Genomic DNA, 14,399 nt, shown 5'->3' with positions numbered 1-14,399 from the left:
GTTGTGGGCTCATAGGCATGTGTCACCATGTCTGGCTTCTGGGCTCACTTTATGAGTCAGTTGGGAACACCCTACTGTGTTGCTCCTTGGTCTTACAACATTACGCTCAATTAAATTTTTTTTTCTTAAGAACTTTTTCTATACATTTTACCATTGTTATTGACAGATCAGGCTGAAATGATAATGCAAAGAAAACAGAAGGAAGTGTTTGAAGGGTGCATGACGGATAAAGGAAGAGGAGACAATCCAGGCCGCTGAAGAGATATGGAAACCAAAAGATTTAAAGCAGAGGGCGTGGTCAGTGATGACCCCTCCCAGAGGCCAGAGCTGGTGGAGACACAATCCACAGTGTTTGCTACTTGGGGGCAGCAGTGGAGTTTGCTAGGCTCCCTACGTGGTTGGGATGTCAGGGAACACTCCCTGCCTCCACCTCTGTTTTTCACTAGTTGTAAGGACAGAATCTGTTTTCCTTTAGGTTTCTTATTGCTGGTAGGACAGGTGTGTATCACGGTGGCCAGCTACAATGTCTGACTTTTGAAAAGAATTTCTTTAAATCAGGACTTGTCAGATTTATTATTTTAGCCACTGGATGTTTGTAAGCAAAAAAAAAGATCAAAACAGAATTTTTCTGCTCCTAGGTATAATGCATATAACCAGTACCAACAATACAAATTGAGTTCTTACTCTTGGATATTGGAACACAGACTTAGAAATCATTCACTGAAGAGCTTGTGAAGGGTAAAATGCAAAGGCAATGCCATCGTCATGAATATAATTGATTAAGAAGAGGCTAAAATATTCTCTCATGTATGGAGATATTTCATTTTTATTGCATTTGATTAAGTTTCACCACCGTCAAGCAAAACTTATTAACACATAGATAGCCTTGATGTACTGTAGAGCAGGTAATTTTATTTGACTTGTTCATCTTGCTAATCTTAATTTATAGGCTGATTCACCTAAGTGTCTACTATGCTATGCCACAAGTGAGTCTTGGGACAAGGCTATGGGGAACAGAAAGATGTGTTAAGTCTTCCAAGGAGATAATACATTTCCTTTTTTTCTAGAAGGTCACAGGAGGCAGATTGGCTCATGTGTTCAGGCTGTGTATTCTCTTGTGTAAAGGGCTTGGATGTTTGGGTATATTCATTAAGATTGTTTGGTCACTGATTGACTAAAGAGTTACCCTATCTTTTCAAGATACCTCAGAGACTGATGAAGTTACAGGGGTTCTCCTCTTTGTGCCATAACTACTTTGACTCATGCTCACTCTTGGCTTTATCTGTTCTCCTGTCTGTATCTTTACACCTTCGACAAGTTCAGAGAAATGTTCTCCCCCTCTGGCCCTTGGTGCCATTGCTGTTAGAACTGCTTAAGTAGAATGGACATCTTGATAGAGTGGGGTTAAGGACTAAGCCATAGTTCTACTATCTCCAACCTCAGCACAGGATGAAAAATTCAACCTCCCTTGCCCTTACTCCCTTCCATCCCCTCTGATGGGGGGGGGGGAGCCCCATTGTTCCTGAGCATAAGTTATGACTGTGAAGAAAAGGGAGAGGGAGGCAGAGCTCTGTATATGACAGACATTCAAGGGATTAGCTTGACATTTCCAAGGCATTTTCTGGGCCTCTGAATCCAACGGTGAGCAAAATTTTTCTCATTACGGATGAGTGGAGTGTGACTGTTAGGTGTTACTCTGCTGAACAGTGAGGCAAGAGAAGAGGCTTGTGGGGTTCTTGGTCTTTCCTGAGAGTTGCATCCCGATGCTTTTCCAGTGAATCTTTCTATCACCCGTAGTCCCAGTTGTAGTTAGGACGGTAACCCGTCACCAATGACTGATTTGAATAAACCACGGGTTCATTTGCAGGGCTCCGGACAGGAGATGCAAACAGCAGCTTTCCCTAGTGTAAGGAGACCCTTTTCTGCTTTGCATTCTTCAGTTTGGAGGAGGACTTCTGAGGACGCTCAGTGGAAAATCTCTTTTTCTATCAGCTCTGATCCCTTTTAACAATCTCCATAAGACTGGGAGAGGATTCTGCCTTGACTTTTCATCTTCCCGTGGTGAAAGAGAGAGAAGATCACAACTTTGAGATATTTATTTTGGAGGCAAGGTGTTTTAGTTGTGGACATTAGATGCTTTAAAAGCCATCCTGGGCAGGGAAGTGTATTGAGTGAGGCAGTGGGCTCAGTCCTTAGGACAACATTCCCATATAAAAATCCACGATTCTACCACACTTCCACTTCCAGCTTTTTGTCATTGGCTCATTGGAGAGAAGAGTCTTACAGACTTTCTTGGTCTGGCTTGCTTTGAGCCACGATCCTCAGACTTTGGTCTCTAGGGTAGCTAAGATTACAAACATGCGTCACTGGAGCCCAACTAGATGTTATTTTCTATGATCCCCACTTTTACAGATCTAAACACTGAGGCCAGGAGAGAAGCAATAACTTACGTTCTACCTTGAGGTTATTCTTTGGATCCTTACTCCTGAGCCACTCCCCAACCCAAAGGGATTGCTGATTCTTTTGCTTTCTTCTGATGCAATGTAAAAAGGGTGGAACAATCATAAAACACTTTATTTTAAAACAACAACAACAAGGAAAGCTAAATGACAGACAAGCTAGAACATTTTTGAGCAATCTATTTTCCTCCAAGGAGATGATGGATTGACAAGCAAGTGTCCAGACTGGGACATCTTTGGGTGCCACACCCCACACTGGGAAGTGTCCCCCACCCAGAAATGTTCCTACTGAGTGCTTTTTGTCTTGCAGTGTACAGAGACAGTCCCCAAAGACCTGGGCCAGAGCTGTTGGTAGAGAGCTTCTCCCAAAGTGAGACTGGCCAAGACTGACTTCAGCATTGAATACTTCACACCTTTCCTTTCATCATTTCTTCTTTTCTAATCCCTTACTTCAAATCATTCCTGCCCAGACCTGCCCTTTCTGGGCCATCGCCCAGGCGCCAGCACCATCGTATCCTCCTATAAACAGAAACTTCTGTCAGTATCATGTGCTACTTCTTCTCAGAGGACAACTGAGATAAGCATTTCCCCTGACAGCTTTGCCTGCCCTACAGTAAGCAATTCCCAGGTTTAAAAGAGTTTTCAGAGCTTTCTGTAGCCTTCAAACATGGAGGACTTGCTCTTCAGTCTTTCCATCCTCTCCCGTCTCCTCCCTGTTTCCTGGGTATGTAAGAAAATTTCTAGTCCTCTTAGGTCTCTCCAAAAGTTTCTACTTCTCTCCAAGAAGACGGGGAACCTGAGTCAGATGAGAGGGTCCTCTCTCTCTCTCTCTTTCTCTCCCTCCCTTCGCCCCTCTCTCTCCCAGGCCTCTTTTTCCCGTTTCTTTCTACAATTGCTTCTCATTTGTGTCCTTGCCATCTGTTCTCCGGTGCAAGTGTTTTTTGAAAGGTGGAATGAACCTACAATTTCTTTTCTCTTTAAAGGATTCTTTCACCCTGGAGCCCCAAAGTGAAGGACAGGTGAAATAATAAAAGTTATTTCTTTCAGAGTCAATACAAAGAAGTACAAAGCACAGTGGCGTTTCAGCACTTTGTCAGGGAAGATAATGTTGGATCGTGGGAAAACCTGGTGCTTGCTTAGTTACAACCTAAAGCTTGATGGTCTACGCCTCATTTGTGAGAACATGACCAAGTAGAAAGAACATCTGCCTTTGTGTTGGGCCATCCAGGATAGCACCCCATCAGCAACCCCCAAACCCTAGCATCCCTACATGGTTTATGAACCTTTTGACTTCATGTAAAGGAATCCTTCACTCCACAGCTGTCCATCTTCTCTAGGGGCCGATGAAAGGGATCATTGAGGGCCTGCAAGGGGGTTTCAGCAAGGATACAGGCATAGCAGTACACCAGACTTTATGTTTGCTTACATTCTTCAGTCCACTGGAGTCTATTTTGTCCTTTATTTTGTCTAAAACCAACACATTTGAATCCTGTGTATTCTTGTCATTTCTGTGTGTTCAGTTAGGTTTTGCATGAAAGAAGAATTGGCAAGAGAGTCATCCAGTTGGGGGCAGGGTGATGAACAGCATTGGGGAGGGTGGAATGACCCCTGGGGCCTTAGACTCTTACAAATGATGAGATGATATTCTTCATAGCAACTGCAGAGAGGGATCGGCCATTTTGCTATCTTGTTATGGTTCGCATTCATGTAAGGACAACTTTAGTAGACTAATTTCTATTCTTCTCTGTCATGCATTAGAATGTACTTAGTGACTATAGAGAGGTTATTATGTTTAAATCCCTGTTTCTCTACTTTTTAGACATTAAAATGAAACCTCAAAATGTATTTAGAAGCCAGGACCTGATAGCTCATGTCTGTAATTCTACCTACTCAGGAGGCTGAGATCTGAAGATCATGGTTCAAAGCCAACTTAAACAAGAAAAATCTTAAGACTCTCATTTCTAATTAACCACCCCACCCCCCCAAAAAACACCTCCAAAACAAGACTGGAAGTGATACTATGGCTCTCTCAAGTGGTAGAATACTAGTTTTGATTTTAAAAGCTAAGGGATAGTGCCTAGGTCTCAGGTTTGAGTCCTAGTATGGGCGTGCACATGTGCGTGCATGTGTGTACACACACACACACACACACACACGTATTTGGGCTTATTGAAACAACTATACTAACCTTACATAGTCATGTAAATAAGGCATCACGTACGGCTATCAAAGTTATGTGTCTTTGTAAATATTTTGTTTTCTGGTAATGTAAGTCCCAGGTTGTGTGAGCTATGAAGGGATGGATAGACATGAGTGAGTGACCAGGTGCATATCAGTGTATATGTGATTTCTTTTTGAAGCTCGTGTAGGCATAAGGAACTCTCTCTGTAGCATGTGCCTGAGAGTCTGCTTAGGGGCTAGTCTTTACGTCTGGGTGTGGGGGTTCATGTATGTAACCCAAGCTACTCAGAGATGGAGAGGCTGGTCACTCAAGGCCTGTTTGAGCAAAACGTTAGCGAGACTCTATGTCAAGCGCCATGTCAAGTGTGATGGTGTGCTCCTGTGGTCCCAGCTATGCAGGGGGTTCTAGGTAGGAGAATAAGGGCCCAAGATTGGCCTGCAGAGAAACATAAAGCTCTATCAGAAAAATAACGAAAGCAAAAAGGGACGGCATGTAGGTCAATGGTGACAGCTCTGCTTAGCAAGCATGGAGCACTGAAATCAAATCCCAGAACTTTAAGAAACAACTTAGGCTTTGCTGCCAACCTCGTAGTTCCATTTGAGAGTGGCCTAAGTTTGCTGTGAGCTTAGTGTTCTTTTTGCATTTTTCTCAGTAATTATGATTTTTTAAAAAGCCTACTAAAAGAAAACCCTCAAGTTCTTATTTTGTGAGCCATCCTTGGAGATACTGCCCAACTGAACAGAGATAATGAAGAAGAACTTTTCCCTTCATCATATGGCCCACCCAGGTAACTTCCCTTTCCGCCAGCTCCTTCCAGACACTCAGAAATGGCTAAATCCAGAGTGTGCAGGTGCAGATGTCCCTTGCGTTGCTACAGAGATAGGTGCTAAGCAAAACAGACATTTGCTTTCTCATAGGTCTTTCTGCTCACTTCCCTCTTTTTTTTTCTTCATCATTTTTCTCTCCTTTCAATTCATCCCTTCCCATTTGGCCATTCTTCAACTGACCACCCACTTCTCCAACTGCTGTCCTCCCTTTTGTACATTTGTCTCCATATTGGTCTTTGCCTGTTCTCTTAGGTTTTCATTACGGTCTGTAGAAACTTCTGGAATCTCGATACCAGCCTGCCACTCCATTAAGTGTACACATAACCTGGCATTTGTTTAAACCCAAACCCTCTGTCTTTACGTGTTACTTCCATTGGAGTCTCCGAAGCACTGAGTGATTTGAGCTAGCCTTTATTTCCTGAGTGCCATTTCTGTATTCTATACACATTTTGGTTTCCTCTCTGGCTGGACTCTTTATCAGGCCTCTTTGCCCTCACTATGGGTTAGTAGAACATCCAAATTTAGACTGAATGTATAATTTCTCATAGAGATCAAGATAGTCTTGAGAACTAAAGGGTACTAAATGGACAATAATAGATGATAATTGAAATCTTGTCATACTTTTCTTTGGACTTAGGAGCCAGGGCAGCAGAGAGAAGATCTGGGGGCCAGATGCCAGTGAGGGGCTTTCTTAAATCCACCTTCAAGTTTCTAGGCCCCTTCTGCTTAGAGAATCTCAAGTTAAGCATTCACAAGAAGATCCAGTAACCTGAGGAGAATTGTCAAAGCAGATTTGGGGGAGAAAAAGTTGAGTGAAGCAAGGGTTTCTAAGAGAGGAAAAGACAGCTGGTTGATCAGACGTTGTAACATTCATGGATTCCAATCACTGAGTCTGCCCTTTAAAATAAAGAAGGACTTGGTGCTGAAATCTCTTCCAGGCTCTTCTTAGCCCAGGGTTGTTCCAGATCAGATGCACTGAGTGGCCAGCTGGGTAGGCAGCAATGACAATTTTGCTCAGTGAATCCCAGAAAGTGTATGTGTCAGGGATGTTTGTCATGGAAAAAAATTGAACAACCGCATAGCTGATGTAGAGAAGGAGAGAATAGCTGGTAGATTTGATTGCCCCCCAATGAGCCTTCATGCTGGGATCACTGAAGCCCGTGGCATTGCTTTCCATGTGCAGTGTGTGTCTCTTGAGTGAAACAATCAACAGAGTGGCTGCCAGGATGGACAGGATCAGAGGAATGATGATCCCCAGGTAATAGAAAGAAGCCAGGCGGAGCACGTTGGTCTCAGAAAAGTACTTCTTCTTCGTGGTGTTGGAGGAAGGGATAGGAATGGAATTATTCACGTATACATTGAAGATGTCACTAAAGAAGAGAGTGCTCAAGCTGACGGAACCCAATATTGAGAAACACACAAGCCGAGGCATTAGCACTATGATTTTCCTCTTCATCAGGAAGAACAAAGAGTGAGTAAAATTCGCGATTTTAAGACAATAGAAGACATTGAGCCAGGCATCAAACCAGAGGTTGGAGTAGTTCAGGAACACAGTGATGGCTTTGAAGAGTGTATATATTATGTTCTGGTGGTAAATGCCTTGACACAGCAGACTGTAAATAATCTCCAGCATGATCCAAATCTGTAGCAAGATTCTGGACGAGCTCAGCATCAACATAAGGCCGTCACTATTGGAGAGTCTTTTGTTTCTAACCCACTCAGCCCCGTACATGGCTGTGATAAAGCCATTTCCAATGATGCCAATGACACACTCTGTTCCACAGACTGCAAAGGCCACGATGATTTTATACACGGAAACATCGTCGTCAGTGGCATCTGTGATCACTATTGCCATTCTTTCCGACTCTTGACTTTCAGTTTCCACACCAAGAATTGGTGCTTCTCTGCAATCCTCTGACACCCACTCAATGTTATCCTAGTTGTTCCTCTTCATTTAATGGTTATTTCCAAGTTTCCTTCATTTGCTCATCACATGACTGCAAGCTAGGGGCTTGGCATGCAAATGATGGCAGGATCTGGTTACCAGTTCTGTCTCTCTTTTATTTTTTCATGAAGACTCATTTGTTTGCGGCTTGTAGGAGCTCATTGGACAGGATTTGCAATGGATATGTGGCACAGCAACTTCATACTTTATTTAAAGTCCATACATACCTGTTAGCAGAGGAATCCCAAGTTAAGACCCTTCAGTATTCCATGGCCTTTTTATTGTCTCACAAGGCCTGTGTTACTTGTTAAAGTATTTGTAAAACACCTGCTGCTGCTTTTACCTGCCTTCTCTTGCTTCCTTTCTTACATTTATTTTGGGAGAGGTTCTTTACTCCTAGGTGATTGTTTGTAAATAAGAATTACCCATTAACTTATGTGTGCACATCTTTTACTTAGACTCAAGTAAGAATGTCCTTAAACAGGAAAGTAAAAATCGGATGCCATTTGGGTTAGGGACAAGAAAGTCTCTACGGATCCATAAATGATTAGTTCATGGTGAGTCTGCTGTAATGGACAGATCAATGCCATCATCTCAAGAGCATATTTATTATAAAGATGAATTCATCCCCCTTTTGCTCACTCTTGCCCTCTGCTTTCTTCTATGGGATGAGCCAATGAGAGGGCCCTTGCCAGTTGAGGGCTGCTTTGCCTTTGGACATCCCAGATTTGAGAATGCTAGAAAAGAAATCTCTATTCCCTATAAAGCATTCCATCTCATGCATTGTTCTAATGGCATGGCACAGATGAAGATGGGAGGTATCTTTGCTTCCGGGACAATGTCATGGACAAACCCAAGGACAAAGATTTCCAATTCTTGGTTGATAGGCTCACAAGCTTTGGTTCTGGTGGAGGATGGAAGAGACTTGGAAGAACATGGTGTGATTAGGGGGCGTCATTTTTTCTCTCACTTATCTCTCCTCTAATCCACTAGAAGATGGGCTTCCAAGCTGGAGAGGACCTATAGCAGAGAAGTCAGAGAGTTCCACGGAAGGGGAGAGTTTCTATAGAAAAGTCCTGCTCCAAATGGCCACCTAGGGGTATTGAAGGCAGGCAGGGCTTCCTGACAACCTCAAATTTCCTCTTGGGAAAGCTGCTAAACCCTCATGATAGCCAAAGGGTTTGAAATCTACCTGGGGGTGTTGGTGGATCGGGAAGATCTGGAGGTCATATCAGAGAAACTTGGCAAGTTGGGTTCAGATGAAGTATGGCCCTTCACTTGAAGCCAGTGTAAGGACAGAGGAATAGTCACGAGTTGGCCGCGTACCCCTTAAATGAGTCTGGATGATACCTGGGGAACATGGATTTCACCAGAAGGAGGGCGGGAAGGAGAAATCCTGAGAAAAATCTCCTGCGGGTTCAGTTTGGCTCCCTCATTTGGTGTACATTTTGTCATCTCCCCTTGCCTAGCACAGTTTGAGCTGAGGCTCCATCTGGTTGGGGTGGCTGGGAACAGGATGATCTGAGATAGCCATCTCCCCTCTTCAAGCTGTGGCAGGTGTGGGAGACAGCGGAAGTCAGACCTAGTATTTCACTCATGGCTGTTGTTAGCGTGCTGCCCTGCTGCTGCTGCCGCCTCCCTGGCAAGGCCCCCCCCACCCAGCCTTCCAAGGCTTCTGGGAGAAGATGTGTGAGTTCTCCCACTCTGTTGCCCAGGCTTCCAGAAGCTCTCCTCCTTCCTCCCTTCCTTAATGTTTTCAGATAGACAGGCTTAGGAGGAGGCTCGCCATCGGGACCATGTCTGGCTGCAGCTCTCCTTGGAGGGCATTGATGTATCTATACCTTGTTTAAATTGTTATCTTTAGTTGGGTTTCAATGTACCCTTTCGTAATGGGGGCTCTCGGGTCAATTCTGAGACAAGAGGAAAAGTGCCCCGCGGAATCTTTTCCTTGAGAACCTGACTGGGTGTCTGGAAATGAATGAGAGGGTGTGCTCTTCTGTCAGGCGGAGGGGAGCGGTGATGCAAAGGTTGAATTGTAGAAAGGAATTTTTCACGGTAGTTTTCTCTTGGCTTGTGGAGCCACACTCAGCCATACAGTGTGAGAAAAAGCACTATACTTCTTGGTTGCACATCTTTGAAAAGTAGACAGTGTTCCACTTCATACATGGAAGGACATTGTGAAATGCTTATTTGGCAGAGGAAGCAATCAAAGGAATGAGCCTAGGTGTCATTACGGAAGTAGCCACTGAGGGACAAAGAGTAGAGATGGGGACGAGGAGGGGGTGTGTGTGTGTATGATCAAAATCTAAGGAGCTGAAATGTCAACAAGGTTTTAACTTGGCTGTTTATAAACTAAGCAATTGCATTCTTAAGTGAGAAATCTGCCGCAGTAAATTCTTCATAGATGTCAAGTTATAAAAGAGTAGCAGCTACTCAATGTAGTGGAATTTAAGGATTCTGCAAAAAGATAAGCATGTGAAAATTTAAATGTGACCAGATATGCTAATTGCTCAGTGTTATGGAAATATGCTTAAGAAAAGAAAACATTATGTGAAAAAATTTAAATGCTGGCATTTGCTAGTACATTTACTCAAGATGCATATTTAGTAATATTTGGATGCAATAATTAGTTCTTTCTACTCACTATGGAGTTCAGTTTTGTTTTATTTTTTTCTTTTGCCAGTCCTGGGGCTTGAACTCAGGGCCTGGGCGCTGTCCCTGGCTTCTTTCTGTTCAAGGCTAACACTCTACCACTTGAGTCACAGCGCCACTTCTGGCTTCTTCTGTATATGTGGTACTGAGGAGTTGAACCCAGGGCTTAATGCTTGGCAAGCACTCCAACACTAAGCCACATTCTCAGCCCCAAGAATTTTTATATAATTGGAAATATTTTGTATCCTGTGCTCACTACAGGCATGATAGTGGGAAGAAACTCAGAAATAAATGTTTTGTGAAGAGAAGAAGCTTTTGAATAATTGAATGTAGATTTGTGTGATGCTGTTCTTGGGATGGACGATGTTAATATTGGACTGGTAGTGCAGCTTAAGTTTCATGTGGCAAATGATGTAAGGACACAGGCTTTGCATATACTCATTTGCATTATTCAGAAGGCATTGCATTCTGCTAGAAGTTAAAAATGGAAGGTGCCACGGACACAGTTCTCTTCACTTGCTCTGGATCTCCTCATGGGGCTGGAAGTACAAAGTGTTGATGAATTGGACACATAGCAGGGTAGTCTGCTCACTGCACAGAGGGTGTGTGGCATCATGACAGCAGGACACAAAGGAGTGTTGTGGAGCTATTAAAAATGAGCTTCTCACATTATCGGGGGGAAAATAGCCTTGCTTATGCTAAGCAGTGAAGGTTCTTATCATGTAATTGGTCTTTTGGGTAGACGGACACTTTGGATATTTCCTCTCCCCCACTCCTAAAGCATCCACAAGTAGTTATAAGACATTATGTGGAAATAGATCTGGCATAGCATGATTTAGTTTCCGATTCTGTGTTAAGTTAGTTTCTAGAAGTGTAACCAGACCTCATGATGAAAATTGTGATACATGGAAGACTGACTTTTGCGGATGGCTTATGTTGAGTTTAGATTTTGTGAAGGTATCATCCTGGTGTTCAGAACACTCAATCAATTCTTACCTATACCATGAAGGCTGGCCTGTAGTGTGGTAGAGGATACAGAACTTAGCATAATGACATTTGAAGGCTAAGTTCCTACGAGTATTTTAATGATTGTTCAAAGAGTCATGCTTGAAACTGTCCATGTTCATGAACAGTTCTTTTTCATTGTTAAACAAAGTAAAACTAAATGCCACCCCTAGTCACAACTCTTGGTAACCAAGGCTGAATTATGTGTTTATGTTACAACTTCATACACGATTTAATATGACAGGTTGTTGCTAAAGAAAAAATGACAGATTTCTGGCTCTGAAATAAAACTTAAATTGTAAAAGAATGTTAGGAAATTATATTTTAGCTTTCTCTTTTTAAAGTTTGAATTTGAGATTTATTCTTTGAATGTATATACTTATAATTTTTTCGACAAAATGAAATAGTTATTTTCCAGGCATTTTTTTCCCCCTGCCTTACTCACCCATGGTCCTTTATGTCCTTGGTTTCTGTAGAGACTGGAGTCTTTCAATGCATGTTCTGAACCATCAGTGAGTGTGATAGCTTTAAATCTTAGCTAACATCTTTTACCACAAGATGGAGCTAATGAATTCCCTTTGGAAAATGGAATAATTCCTTCGTTCACCACTAGTGAGCAGTCACTCTCTTCCTCTGCAAGCAGGAGCCTCTTGTGGGAAAATAGCTTTTCTACTTGAGACAGTTGGCTAAGAGTTTCATCAACCCACTGTTTAACAGGAGATTGCATTCCTTTGTCCTCATGGTCAGAGTGATGCCACTTAATGAATAGATTGGTTGTATTTACTTTTGAAATTTAGGTTGCAAATAATAAACTGTATTTCTCAAATATACTGATTTTAGGTAACTACAGAGCTTGTTTCTAAAGAAGAATAGAATAGAACAGCAAGAGCACTTGGTGTAGCACTGGAACGTTCCATTTGAAGGCGAGTGAACTAAGAAGAGAATTTCCTGAGTTCATACATCAAGGGATGGAGAAGAATTGGAAAGTCTTTGTTCAGTTGCATTTGGATTTTTATTGACATTCTCTATTGATGTTTTTCTTTACCAATGGATATATTACTTGTCTCTAGTCTCTTGTCCAGTCCAGGAAATGCTTATGAATTCTCAATTAGGGACAGTGTTCAGTAATACTTTTGTTCCAAATAAGCTACAGTTAGATGTAGATACATACAATGGTCATTGTTTCCCAACAAGCTGGACTATTCATTCATTCTATGAATATTTAGTCAGTGCCCACTATGTCTCTGGAGACAAATAGTGACTGAGACATGTTTTTGTCTTCGTAAAATTTATAGTTTAACTTGTGAGTGTGTAGGAGTAAGTAGGAGGGAGGAGAAGGAGAGAGCTTGGGAAAGGCAAATAATAAGTAAGTAAACAAATGATACAATTTCAGTTGGCAATAAATGTTACAAAGGAAATAAACTACTGATTTGAAACATTCAACAAAAGAGGGAGGACAATATCAAAAGAAAGAAATTAGATCTCTGTCCCATACAATATAAAAAATTATGCTAAAAGGAAGGGGCTATAGTGACAATTTTGGGGTTAAATTTTGGATAAGTCTTTTGAAATTTTTGGAAGTAGTATTTCTTAGATATGGGGCCCAACAGCTCTAGACATCAAATAATAAAACAAAATAAATTGAATTTAATCAAAATGAAAACTTTGGATTTCTAAGAGCACTCTCAGGAAACTAAAACGATAGCAATTCTAGTAGGAGAAGATGCTTGTAAACCATGTGTCATAAATAAGGGGTTTTTCAGGATAAAAGAACTCTTACAAGTGAATAATCAGAAGACAACCCAATGTAAAGTATACAAAAGATTTGAACAGAGATTTTTGCCAAAGAAGATGCTCATGAACATGTGGCATATAACAAACAGTACATGTCCCCCCCGCCCCTTAGTCATTAGAGAAATGCACATTAAACAAGTACAGGATGGCAACAAAAAAGGACAGGTATTGACTAAAACATAGAAAAATCTGAACTCTTCTACATTTTCTGATGGCAACATAAAAATGGTTCAGAGACTGGAAAACAGCTCAGCAATTCATCAAAAGGAAGAAAAAAAATTAGAGTGAAGGAATAGAAAGGGAAAGCCGGCATAGGCTGGTGGGGATATTTGAAAGCTTGTGGTCAAGAGGTTTTGGTAAGAAGAAACATTTGAGTTTGGATTTGAATTTGTTGAATTAGGGACTGGATAAGCAAGCAAATCCTGTTCTGCGCGCTGTCTTCTTTTGTTTGCATACATTCTTTCACGGATGCATGCACCAGTGTGTGTCCTTTCACATAAATTTGTGTGTTGAAAGAATCATTTTTACTGAATTAAAAAATGCTGGACTTCAGTGCTTTCTGGGAAAGTTGGCGAAGAGGGAAATTTCTAAGCCTGGATGTTGCCCTCCATGTCCTAAGGAAGGTATGGAACAGGATATTCATTGGGGATCTTGAGGTTTTTGCTAAGTCCTCCAAGTGGAAAACAACAACGTCAGTAGCCATCTGACCTAAAAGATCCTATAGTCATCTTTCACTTGCAAACCACATAAGGAAAGTTTCTTTAACTTAAAGGAAGTTTGCCTGAGAGGAGAACAGCTTTTTCCAGCCTTTCTGTACAATGTCCTCCTTCCTTTCCCACAAAGAAAAGAAGTGAAGTTTGAGGCGTCAAGGCAATCACTGGAAGAGTCAGGACTCTTGGTAGAACCAGCACGCAGCACACATAAAGCTTGTTCTAGGTAGCTCTCCAAGTAGAGGGCAGGGAAGTTCTTGCTGAAGCTTGACATCATCAGCATCTGGGGCTGGATAGATCTTCCTAACCGTGGCTGTCCTCTGCATTCTATTGTGTCCAGTAGACTGACATCTACCCACAAGATGATGTAGCAACTCACCTTCTCCTCGGCCCTCCTCACATTCTGAGAACCCACCGTGTTTCTGACATTGCCAAGTGTTCATAGGAGAACAGAAGCATCCTGGGTAGGAAAGACTGCACTGCATTAGGAGAGCCATGTATGTGTGGAGCCTGACACCTGGTGAACTGTGAGCTACCTGTAATGGCAGAACAATGGGATGTTCAGATATGTGTCTGTATCCTGCTACAATTAAATCAGGGTAGTTGGTCAATGCATCACCTTGAACACTCACCATTTCTTTATTATGAGCAATGTTGCATAACTGCAAAGAATAGCATGTATTAAAGTTTACTCTAAAATTCAATAGCATGATATTTAGAAAACTCCCGGAGTTTTGAAATACTGAATAGTATTTATCTTATAAGAAAAAGAAGATGGAGAGGGGATGAGGGTTACAAGAAAGAGAAAGAGAGGAAGGGGGAGGG

The 14,399-nt window shown here is 42.0% G+C and overlaps 1 protein-coding gene across 1 annotated transcript; it reads right to left on the bottom strand.

Moving 5' to 3' along the window:
* Window positions 1–6,351: 6,351 nt before the first annotated feature.
* Tas2r40 (taste 2 receptor member 40) lies at window positions 6,352–7,323 on the bottom strand. Its single transcript, XM_048337729.1, has one exon. The coding sequence runs from the start codon at window positions 7,321–7,323 to the stop codon at window positions 6,352–6,354; it is 972 nt and encodes a 323-aa protein (XP_048193686.1).
* Window positions 7,324–14,399: the final 7,076 nt, after the last annotated feature.

This window comes from Perognathus longimembris, chromosome 2 (assembly GCF_023159225.1).
Source record: "Perognathus longimembris pacificus isolate PPM17 chromosome 2, ASM2315922v1, whole genome shotgun sequence".
Lineage (NCBI taxonomy): Eukaryota > Metazoa > Chordata > Mammalia > Rodentia > Heteromyidae > Perognathus > Perognathus longimembris.
This window is presented reverse-complemented; position numbering and strand designations above follow the sequence as displayed.